The sequence below is a fragment of the Vanessa tameamea genome, chromosome 18, assembly GCF_037043105.1.
Source record: "Vanessa tameamea isolate UH-Manoa-2023 chromosome 18, ilVanTame1 primary haplotype, whole genome shotgun sequence".
NCBI classification, from domain to species: Eukaryota; Metazoa; Arthropoda; class Insecta; order Lepidoptera; family Nymphalidae; genus Vanessa; species Vanessa tameamea.
Genome location: NC_087326.1, coordinates 9937834 through 9950695, shown reverse-complemented (window position 1 = coordinate 9950695; position 12862 = coordinate 9937834). Strand labels below are relative to the sequence as shown.

General features: G+C 34.9%; 1 protein-coding gene across 1 annotated transcript; it reads right to left on the bottom strand.

The window, feature by feature from the left end:
* On the bottom strand, positions 1-1909 carry LOC113398543 (uncharacterized). Its single transcript, XM_026637325.2, has 3 exons — positions 1793-1909; positions 801-1350; positions 1-358 (listed from the first exon to the last, which is right to left on the bottom strand). The coding sequence occupies exons 1-3, from the start codon at positions 1883-1885 to the stop codon at positions 69-71; spliced, it is 933 nt and encodes a 310-aa protein (XP_026493110.2). The 5' UTR covers positions 1886-1909; the 3' UTR covers positions 1-68.
* Between the last annotated feature and the right edge of the window lie 10953 nt (positions 1910-12862).

The following is a 12862-nucleotide window of genomic DNA, read 5'->3' as shown; positions in this document are numbered from 1 at the left end:
TATAATACAATAATATCATTTATTATATATTTGAACACAAGCTTTATTTGAGTTAATTATTTGACTCTTCAGTAGTGATAGCCAGTTTCCTCGTCGAAAGGTTGCTGAGGAATGTTCTGGAAAGATGAAGTCTTAGGAGCCAAGTACTGACGGCTGGCAGCACCGAACTGTGGCTGAGAGCCAACGGATCCTTGAGAGCCAACGGATCCTTGAGAGCCAACGGATCCTTGAGATCCAAATGTAGATCTGAAACCTCCATTTGCAGATCCATGAGCAGAACCGGAGTTTGAACCAAAGCCGTTGCTACCGCTGGCGGAACCTTGGTTGTATTGTTGGCTGGCGAAATGTCCTGATGACGCTGAAAGTACAAAACGTTTTGTACAAAAGATTATAAAGTTACAGCCTGTCTCACTGCGGGACGAAAGCTTCGTCTGTAACAAATTGGAGATTAGATCCATGACATAGCTCAATGTTGGAAATGGTAGAATTAAAAACGACTCATACATGCAATTTCTTTTCTGTAGAGTAGAGGCAGCAGTAGAGCCTGAGCAAGCAATTTGTAACTTTCAATAAGCTTGCCCAGATTTACAGTTAAGGCTGAGTTATTTTGACTTTTCCTAATAGAAATATGTAATTTTTTTATTGTTATATTTATATCTCCACAGGAATGTTATCCGTGACTTGGTTGTATCTTTAAATATTTTTTTTAGTATACTAGCATGAGCCAAGCAGAATAGAGAAATAAGAGTCAATTATTTACTGTTAACTTTTCATGAAGCTACCCGTACAATATTACTTACGTTTGTTCAAAGAACCTCCAATTCCACTGAAACCGTTGGATCCAGCTCCAGATGGCCCATGGTTGGGGGGAAGGTATTGGTTAGATGTGGCACCATTAAAAGCACCATTTTTAGCAGCAGTTCCTCCATTAGTTCTAAATCCGTTTGATCCTTGAGATGTACCAAATCCACTGGAGCTGTGACCGTTAGCGCCAACGCCGTGAGAACTATGGCCATTAGCGCCGAATCCATTGGAGCTGACACCATTAGAACCAAATCCAGAAGATCCATGCCCATTCACACCGGAACTGGTGCTGGAGCTGTGACCGTTGGCAAAACCATTGTTGCTAGACCCGTGGCCAAATCCATTGCTTCCAGAACCGTGACCACTGGCGAAACCGTTACTGCCAGTACCGAAACCATTTTGTGAGCCGCCATTTGAGCCGAAGCCTTTAGCACCATTGGTACCGAAGCTACTATGAACGTTGTTGTTGTCAGGGGGTAAGTAGGAGCGCTCGAGGTGCTCCAGACGGCCTGCTGAGGCCACGGCAATCAAGGCAGCAACAACGAACTGTAAATGTTTAATATTTCATATTAAATATTATGCTAATTATTTCTTTTATTTTTTAATTAATTTGGTTTTCATTCAATTTTGTACATTTATTTTTAAGTAAACAACAGCCAGTGTATATCCCACTGGGAACGTTTGAATTCCAACCCGCTGCTCTGATGCATACAGATATACATGTGGCAGTTTTTCATCCGACACATGCATTTCCTTACAATGTTTTCCTTCATAGGACCACGAAATTAATTATTAGATACAAATTAAGTACAGAGAATTTAGTGTTGCCAGTTTCGAAATTACAATGTTTATTTCAAAACTACCCCAAATAAATAAATATTATTTGTCAGCCGTACCCATTACTCCGTATAAAAAATGTAATAAAATATAATATTTTTAACATAGTTATACAACGAGATCAGATTTTTAAATGATTAAATTAATTTACCAGTTTCATATTTAGGCCGGTGGATGTATTACCAAATGTGAAGCTCACGAAGAACTGTGTTACCGTGAGACCGACTGACCTATTATATACCATCTGACCAGATCCTAATCCTGAAGATCTCGCTCGTATACTGACGTAATATAGTTTACCAAACGTAATAAAACATCGCCATGATATGATTTGCATGGATGAGCAATTATCCGACGTATTTTTTCAAACAACCTTGCCTGTCAGAAATTTTCAAGGGTATGGGTTAATTAATTTCAGCTAATCGTAATGATCAATTATTCAATTATGAAAGCTGTCTTAAGCGTTATCTCACTGCTGGGTACGGATCTCGAACGTGCTTGTAATTTGATGTTCGTGAATAGAAGAACATTTGTTCTAATTATAAATTAGCTCGTTTGTTCAATTTTGCAAGCGTTTTTTTTGGTTAAATTGTAATAAACTGTTGATGATTGTAAACGTGAGTTCGCTAGACGCGAGTCACGTATGCGTTTTTTTTTTGTTGATTTATTTAATTAATATAACGTAACAAAAGAAAATATTTAAGTCTTATATCTTATAATTATTAAGACATTCTTCTCTGTTTAATTAGTATTTTTTGCTAAGATATATTTCAAGTTTTTAGGTTTAGTATAAATGGTTAAAATTATAGTTATAGTTTTATAGTGTTTTTTTATTTGGGTATAACAGACAGAGTGGCTTATAAAAATATAATTTCCACCATCCATTCTCACCCCGTGAACCGAATCAAAGTATAATCTACTAATTAAACACATGTTTTTCACTCAAGTGATTGTTTCTTTTTTTCAAATTATAATAAAATCACTTGAAATGTAAAATAACAGATCTTTATATTAAAAATTACCAGATCTAGATACTTTTTGAGGTCTTTTAAATATGATGTTAAAATGATATTTTTTGCATTTACTGACAAAATTCTGTTTTGTTTTTTATTTAACTTTATAAATTTTTGACTGGACTGGAAATATTTCAATTATCGTTGAAATTATTTTAGTATTATTTAATTGCACAACAGGCCCACGATTTGATATTCGATTTTCTTACAAAAGAAATCACCGCATATTGTAAAACAAATAATTTCCCATATATATAGCATTTCTCAAACTGTTAATAATTCAACCGAAGAACACGAAATGAATAAAATTTATTGTTAGTGGTGGTTAATCAAATTAGGTGCTTGTTTTGGTCGCCCTTTAGTTCAATATATTTTACTTACCCAATTGGGCCTAACCTTATTGTCAAAAGCTCATTCCTAACCTTCGTACGCCACTTTTAAAAGGAGCTTTTTAAGGTTTCATGAAACAAAGCCTATTTTGCATTTTATTTAATTAAAATATTTAAACAGTAGATATACTTTGTTTAAGCTTACAAATCATATTTGACTCTAATTGGCTTGAATTGAGGCCATATTTCCATGCCGAATAAACAAAGGTTAAATTTCTTAAATGCTTTCATTCTATGTTTTGACATTTTATTTATTTAAATTAACAGAAACAAAATATTATATTGAAAATATTACTATTATACCCGATAATCATAAAATTCATTCGTCAGCCCGTCTGATGGAAAGTGACTACCACCGCCCACGGGCAACCGGTGGAGCTTGCAGTTGCCGTTGTCGTTGTCACCCTTTAAGGAATGAGTAGGCTCTTTCCCTGAAGGTTCCCAAGTCGTATTTGTCGAAAAATCCGGCGATTTCAAGACAGCCTTTGAAAATTACACTGCTGTTAATTTCCGGACATTATTCAATTCTGACGAGATGTCTGGAGTTGCAATTCAGCGGCTAGGATTAATCCAAGCAATTCGTCTATATAAAATTACCTGCTAAGATTACCCAGGAGTTTGAGTCCCAGGATTGATTAAATCATCATTTCCCAATTTGCAGATCTACGAACTACTTAATTTTTATTTTTCATGGAATATGTAGACGGACGGGCAAATAGACGACCTGATGGTAAGTGGTCACCACCGCCCATAGATAATAACGCATAAATAATAACCATTCCTTACATTACATCATTGCGCCACCAACCATGGGAACTAAGATATTATGTCCCATGTGCTTGTAGTTACACTCACTCACCCTTCAAACCAGAACACAACAATACTAAGTACTGCTGTTTGGCGGTAGAATATCTGATGAGTGGGTGGTACCTAACCAGACGGGCTTGCACAAAGCCCTACCATCAAGTAAGTATAATATATTAAATATATCTTTTTTCATCGAATCCAAAAAAGAGTCATATAATTTACTAATCCTGGCTCCGTGGGCAGTAGAATAAGAGTCTACATAGAAATATTATTAGCCTATACCATCCACTAGAAGACAATAGCTGAAAAGCAACATCTGACATCGAATTGACGCAACACCATTGGTCGAGAGCTTGAATAGACTATGATATCCTTTACGGATTTAAAAAATGGCGTTTTAAAGGTCGACGAAGCTGTCATCGGAACTTTGGAAATAGGATGGAAGTGGATAACTATAATATAAGTAGTAAAGTGGAGTACTATTGTTTTAATAGCGGGATATTAAATATTAGCGACCCGCCCCGGCTTCGCTTGGGTGCAATGCTAATACTAAATATACTACATTAGACAATACAAACCGCTATGTCCCTGCGTTTTAAATATGTAACATCTTCGAAAATATTCATTTAAATTACATGCTGTAAAGGGCCACATTGATCTATATTAAATTCGCAATGTATTTAAGGTACTTAATCGGATAAGGATTGATGCTGTGTTGCTTTTGAAAAAAAATGTTATTGTGGGTTATCCATAAGAGATAGACATATACCATCGCTGACTTTTTTGAAGACCTTTATAAGGTGTACAGTACTATAGTACATTATTTTGATTTATCTCGTAGGGTTCAGCCAGCGTTCGTAATGTAAGCGCTAAAAAATGTGTTTATTTACGACATCACTTTAGAAAACCTCTGAAATGATCAGTGTTTCTCTAGTATATTGTGCATGTTTTATACATATAAACCTTCCTGTTGAATCAATTAATCTATTAAAAAAACTGCATCAAAATCTGTTGTGTAATTTTAAAGATCTAAGCATACACAAAGATAGACAGCGGTAAGCGACTTTGTTTTTTACTATGTAATGAAAACCTATACAATACTGGTGAGCTAAGAGCAAATTGCTTGGAATTGGATACTGCAAGGTGTGTCTATTTTTTTATTTCTACGATTGAAATAGGCATGTAAAATAATATTATAAGTTTTTAAATTAACATGGTTATTTTTATTACTAACATTATCTAAAACGGGATATAAACCATGTTTTTTATTTTTTTTCTTTTTTATTTGGTGGAGCTCGATATTTCGACATTATCTACGAATGTGCTCTCGTGAACAAGACATTCGTAGATAATGTCGAAATATCGAGCTCCACCAAATAAAAATAAAAAACATGGTAAATATCCCGTTTTAGATAATGTTAGTAATATTATAAGTATTTGAAACGGGATATTTACCATGTTTTTCATTTGGTGGAGCTCGATATTTCGACTTTATCTACGAATGTCTTTTTACGAGTCGAAGATAAAAATAACCATAAAATGGTTATGGTTATTTTTATTTAAAATCTTATATAAAATAATATGTATACATATCCTAATGTACATATAAATCTTATTCATACGATTTTCGTCATTTTCAATAAACTTCCTCATGGTTTTGAATTTATTTCTATTCAGACAGACAGATAGATAAACGAAGGGATTTTGTTTTGTAATATATAGTCATGACTTTCCGCAATAAACGTTCGTTAACGGTTGAGCTTAAAAAAACAATAATTATGCTTTTAACGTTTCACATTAAGCTTTAACTGATACATAAAGTTTATTGATTTTAAAAACTTCTTAAATGTAAAAAGTTATTTGTAGTTAAAAGTTAAAGATATTTTTTTATGTTATCCATATTTTTTTAAATTACGTTTAGGTAGCCAGTACGGTAAAAAGGTCACCTTAAGGTAAGTGATCACCACTGGTCATAGATACACTAAGAAATATTATTTTTTATCGCCAATGCGCCACTGACCTTGGGAACGAAGATGGAGGAGTAACATTGGCTCATTCAAACTGAAACACAACAATGCTATGTATTGATTGGCATATTGATTGACTGACATACATATTAAATCTTTGTACAGTCTTACAAAACCGGCCGTTAGCTGGCGCTGGATTAATATACAATTTCATGCCGTACGAATTTGACTATTTCTGCAAATTACAGGAAGTTTAACAGTCAGCTATTAGTAGAAATAAGCCCAAAGTCTCTACACATGATCGTAGCCCAGCCTAGGGTTATTTAAAGGCTGATTCACACAGTCGGGTGACAAGGCTATTGAAAGTAAATTGTTTTTACTGTTTATACGATTAATAATAATTATTATAATTTCCATTAATTTTTTATTGAAAAATAAAGTATTAAATTTAATATTAGAATCTTTTAAATTATCTACCAGTGTGTGTATAATTACTAACAAAAAGTATTAGTTAAAAATATAATAATATATAAAACCTCTTTGTTAGATACCTACATAGAGAAAGATATAATTAATTCGATACAACTCAATCAAGGTATAATTTGTTCAAGCAATAATAATCTCATAATTGGTTCCTCTCTTTTATTTATAAATATTTAATACTTATGTATATTTTTTATTTAAAAATATTTAATTACATTTATTCTTTTAATAGATTAAGATATTGTTAATCACGAATAGATTCATTATATCTATATTTTGTAGCTTATAAATATAATATATACCGTGTACATGAAACAATGTTGCGAGTAGTTAGAACATGTTAATTTAAATCGAAGTTTGTGGGTTTAATACTCAACACAATTGAGTTCTTATTTGCGTAATTCATGTTATTATTGTTCATTTCTTGTTCGTGAAGTGAAACATATCGATGAAAACTGCACAGGTTTTCACCAATACATATTGAACCAATGCGGTTAGAATAATCATCTCCTCCGGAAGAGAGAAGGGTTTCAAAAGTATGCTATGATGATATTATATATATGAAATTAGTGTTTCCATACCAACTAGAATACAATTATTTTATAACGTTTTTAATAAATTCGTAGCATTTATTTACTGTATCCAGTTTTGTGAATAAAATAAAAAAAATGAAAATAAAAACTTAGATTTTTTTCTATTCGATATGTTAATCTTGCAATTTAATTTTTAACTAGCTTTACTCATTGTTTTGTACATATTTCGTTTCTCTGACAGCGCTACGTATAATACTTTTACTAATTACATTATAAGGATAAAATAAAAGCTTTTATAACGTTAAAAAATTTGATCGTATATTAAACTATATTCCGGATACGAGCACAAATCGGATTAAAATCATATTTAAAATCAAACACGGAACTACTTAGTCAATTACTGACGTAACAAGCATCAACAGGGATTATTGAAATATTATTTCAATAATAATAATAATAATAACCCCATCGTCGTATCTCTACGTTGCCGACGTGATGGGGCTTGCGCGCTTCAATGATTCTTAGGGCTATACCGATAGAGCTACTCCTGTCGGATTGGCCTAAGATGAGAAGACAGACCAAGAGAGATACAACCCAAGCCAAGGTGGAACAGCATACGCCGAGGGCTCCATGGCTAAGGGGGGGCTTAGTCGTAAGTATGCGAACTTTAGAGACTAGGGGACCTCTAATTTAATTTACCCTTATCACAGTGAATGCGGGGCTCTGCTGTGATTGACCGTTAGGTCCCCAGCTACTCGTGGGAATAATATGATAACTAGGTCCAAAATAAATAAAAATATACAGGAAAATATGCCGTCGGTAGAAGAAGAGACCTCACAGATTTCTTACTCATCCTCCATATCTCTATTTCCATCAATACCATCTTCAGCGCCATTTTTGTGTGCGTCTTCGTCACACTCATCATCAAACGGTGCACAACTGGCGGATGTTGCGCAGGAGACAATATTTGTCAACGAACCCGTGCCCATCACCAGTAACTTTAAAAAACGTAAAAAATGGAGTCCAGAAATGAATAAGTTTATCCTGCGTACGTACCTTTATCTTACAAATTTAGAAACAGACACAAACTCATATCTTTCTTCATTACATATCAAATTTATAGACAAATATCCACATATGGAAGTAAGCAGACAGAGAATTGGCGACCAGCGTAGAGCTATTATACAAAAAAAACTATTAGCACAAGAAACAATAGATCAGATTTACGATGAAGTTAAAGCAGAATTACAAGTTATCCAAACCCAAGTACAACAAAACTCTACAAATCTTCAAACATCCAATAAGATACTATCAGGAAAACGCATGAAATGGACAAACGAATGGAATGAAGCAATTATTAAAATATATTTCAGAGTCACACATTTAGAGACCAATAAGACTGCTTATAGGACACGTTTACACGAAGAGTTTATAAATTTACACCCAGAGCTTGCACACATTACAGAGCAAAGATTAGCAGATCAAAGGAGAGCCATAATAAATAACAAATATATAAAAGAGGATAGATTAACTCTAATTAAACAACAAGTAGCTGATGAATTACGTTTTACACATACGCTAGCCGAAAACATAGATAATGAACAGGTACAAACAAGAGAACAAAGTAACATTGAAAACATCCATTCACCCAACTATACACTAAAATCCAACTTAGAAATCAACTTGCAATCTAGAAATATACAAAACACTACATTTACATGCACTAATTCTACTACAGCAACACCTATCGATGATGAAACTACAGGCGGGATCAACTTTATTAACGATATGGAACGACTCAACAGCACTCAATCTATACTCGATACTACCTTAGAAGTAAACCTTGAAATAGAGAATACATTCTTACGTGCTCAAGAACATTTTTGTAGTACCGAACCAACTAGCAGACCATACATCCCTAAACAAAAGACATCTAAAAAGTTTAGTCTTATTACAAAATACATAAATACAATGATACTAACAAAATTTGTTAACACTGATACTGATTTTAATACTCTACAAACAATAATTTACTCGGCAGCATGGACTGCAGCTAAATGTAATGGGGCCAGAATGTCATTCTCAACCCAAAGCAACCTAAACAGTAATCAAAATAAATCATTTAGAAAACCTAGTTGGCAAAGAAGATTAGAAAAAAAGATAGGGAAATTACGAGCCAACATAGGCAGATTAACACAATATATTAGGGGAAATAGAAACCGAAAAGTAGTAGCTGCAGTAGAAGTCATCAAAACACAATACCAAACACACGCACAACATGAAAACACAAACACACAAGTAGAACACTTCTTAGATACTTTGAAACAGAAACTCAATGCAACAGCAAGTAGGCTCAAGAGGTATTTGACATGTACAGCCCGTAAAGTACAAAACAATAAATTCACTAACAACGAAAAAAATTTCTATAGAAATTTAATATCGACGGGTAAAGATATTGACCAAAATCTAGAAATACCTCCTTTAGAAATATTTCGTGAATTCTGGGCTAACAGATGGGAAAACCCGGTACATCATAATGAACACACAGACTGGGTTAATGAAACGACTACACATATTCCAGAGATGCAGTTTGAACTCATACCAATAGATACATTCATAGAAGTCATTACACGAACACACAATTGGAAATCCGCAGGCTCAGACAATATTCATAACTATTGGTACAAGAAATTTACTAGCACACACTCATACTTACACAAGTATTTAAACATATTTATTCAATCGCCACATTTACTACCGAAATACATAACACAAGGAATCACATATTTAATACCTAAAGACAAATACGATACTACAAATCCAGATAAATACCGTCCAATTACTTGTTTGCAAACCATATATAAAATTCTATCAGCTTGCATAAGTGAAGAAGTACATAAACACTTAACTAAATACAATATTTTAGCCGAACAGCAAAAGGGGTGTCGAAAAAATAGTCAAGGTTGTAAAGAGCAACTTACTATTGACGCAATCATTTTAAATAGTGCCGCTAAAGCAAAAACAGACATTCATACTATGTTTATAGATTATCAAAAAGCATTCGATTCGGTTCCACATAGCTGGTTAATATATGTTTTAAAACTGTATAGAATAAACCCAAAATTAATATCCTTTCTTCAAAATTCCATGCAACACTGGCAAACTGTACTGAGAATAAAACAATCTTCCATGAAATCTTTAACTTCTGAACCAATCCGCATCCAACGTGGAATTTTTCAGGGGGACGCTCTTAGCCCCTTGTGGTTTTGCTTGGCCCTCAATCCTCTTTCACATTTATTGAATGAAACCAATGAAGGATTTACACTTTACAGTAATAATTCCCAGTATACCTTATCGCACCTCATGTACTTGGATGACATAAAACTTTATTCAACCGAAAAAAACACCTTGTTTAAGTTAGCAAAAATTACTGAACAGTTTTCAAAAGATATTCAAATGAAATTTGGAGTCGATAAGTGCAAAATTCTGTCAATTTCGAAAGGAAAATTTACTAACAACAACTACCTACTTGAAACCGGTGAACAAATTGAGCCAATGAATGAACAAGATACATACAAATACCTTGGTTTTAAACAATCTAGGCAAATTTTACAAACAACAATAAAACAAGAACTGCTTAAAAAATTCTCTCATCGACTAAATCTCGTATTAAAGACACATCTCAACTCTAAAAATACAATAAAAGCTATTAACACATATGCAATACCATTACTTACTTACTCTTTTGGAATAATACATTGGACAACAAGCGACATCAAAAAATTGCAACGCACAATAAACACATATTTAACTAAAAATAGGAAACATCATCCAAAATCTTGTATCCAGAGGCTCACATTACCTCGACAAGAAGGAGGAAGAGGATTGATAGACGTACAAAAATTACACAATAAGCAGATCCTATCACTCAGAGCATATTTCCATGTTAAATCCGAACACTCACCTTTACATAAACACGCAACAGAAATAGATAAAAAACTTACACCACTAAACTTACATGACAAAAACACTCAAGTAAATGAAAACCTCATAAGTATACAACAACAAATGTCGGCATGGGCCGGAAAAACACTACATGGAAGGCATCTAGCCGATTTGAACCAACCCTACGTCGACAAAGATAAGTCGAACGAATGGCTCAAACGAGGTGAACTGTTTCCTGAGACCGAAGGTTTTATGCTCGCTATTCAAGATCAAATAATAGCAACTCGTAATTATAGGAAGTACATCATGAAAGATCGCAATCAACCAACTGACTTATGCCGACATTGTAACACAGTCTCTGAAACTATTCAGCATATAACGGGGGCTTGCAAATCTCTCGCACAAACCGATTATAAGCATAGACATGATCAAGTGGCCGCAATCATACACCAACATTTAGCATTCAAATATAAACTTATAACAGAAATGAAACCATACTACAAATATAAACCACAAAGTGTATTAGACAACAGAAACCATAAAATCTACTGGGATAGAACAATAATAACTGACAAAACCATCCATTATAATAGGCCAGATATCACCATTCACGATAAAATCAATAGAGTTGTTTATCTGATTGACATAGCTGTTCCTAATTCACATAACATACAAACCACAATATCAGAAAAACTAAGTAAATATCAAGATCTTGCCATAGAAATTAAAACACAATGGAAAGCACAAATAGTACACATAGTCCCAATAGTCCTTTCATCGACAGGTATCGTACCAAAATCCCTGACAAAAAGTCTGAACACCTTACAGATGCCAACATATATACTCCACATGCTCCAGAAAGCCACAATTCTTAACACCTGCCGTATCACCCGAAAGTTTATAACATCTTCAACTACATCGTCCACGTTCTTAATATAAACACTCCATAACGCTTGGCTGTGGCCCGCGTTTTAGGTTTTAACCCCCTCGAAAGAGGAGAAACATTAAATGTTAAAAATAATAATAATACAACTTTCAGATTCCATAAACTTTAGATCACTGTCCGCAAACGAATCATACAAATACTTGGGTGTGTCGGAAGCGTTAAGCATCAATGTGACCGACATGAAACAATCACTGCAGGAGCGTTTCTTTGGTCGTCTGAAAAAAGTACTCAAAAGTCTTTTGTCGGGTGGCAATAAGGTTCGCGCCTTCAATGGTTAGGTCATGCCGGTCTTGATGTACTCTTTCGGCATACTCAAGTGGACTCAAAAAGAACTAGACGCCTTGGATAGGAGAGTCCGTGTCCTGCTGACTGCATATCGGATGCATCATCCTCGGTCTTCGGTGATGAGATTGTATATCCCACGGAGATGTGGTGGCCGTGGCTTTTTAAATGCCAAGACCCTACATAACCGTGAGGTATACAAACTCAGGGAGTATTTTCTCCACACTGACTTGGATATGCACCGAGATGTAGTTACAATGGACAAGGGGCTAACTCCGCTCTCCTTAGGCAAAGAGAACTGGCGCAAACCTGTAGTACTAAGTACTGAGAACCGCAAGGGGGTATGGAAGAGCAAGGAGTTACACGGACGCTTCTATCGGGCCCTTCATGGACCCGATGTGGACTTTATAGCATCCGTATCTTGGCTACGGTTCGGCAACCTATTTGGTGAAACCGAAGGGTTTGTCTGTGCAATTATGGACGAAGTTATCATGACGAACAATTACCGGAAGTATATTGTGAGGGATGGCACGGTGGACATATGTCGGGCGTGTCACACTCCGGGCGAATCCCTTAGACATATTATTTCCGGTTGTTCTCGTCTTGCTAACGGAGAGTATTTGCACAGACATAATCAAGTGGCCAAGATTATCCATCAACAACTTGCACTTCGATACGGTCTTGTGGTATCAGAGGTACCCTACTACAGGTATGTGCCCGACCCAGTTCTCGAGAATGGTTGTATCACACTGTACTGGGACCGATCTATAATCACTGACAGGACTGTTGTCGCCAACAAGCCTGATATAGTGGTGATAGATCGGTCAGAGCGCCGCACGATAATTGTTGACGTCAC

Coding starts and splice junctions, on each gene's coding strand:
- LOC113398543 (XM_026637325.2), bottom strand. CDS start 1,885: ATGGTATATAATAGGTCAGTCGGTCTCACGGTAACACAGTTCTTCGTG. Junction 1,351..1,792: donor CCGGCCTAAATATGAAACTG/GTAAATTAATTT, acceptor AAACATTTACAG/TTCGTTGTTGCTGCCTTGAT. Junction 359..800: donor TGGAGGTTCTTTGAACAAAC/GTAAGTAATATT, acceptor TTGTACTTTCAG/CGTCATCAGGACATTTCGCC.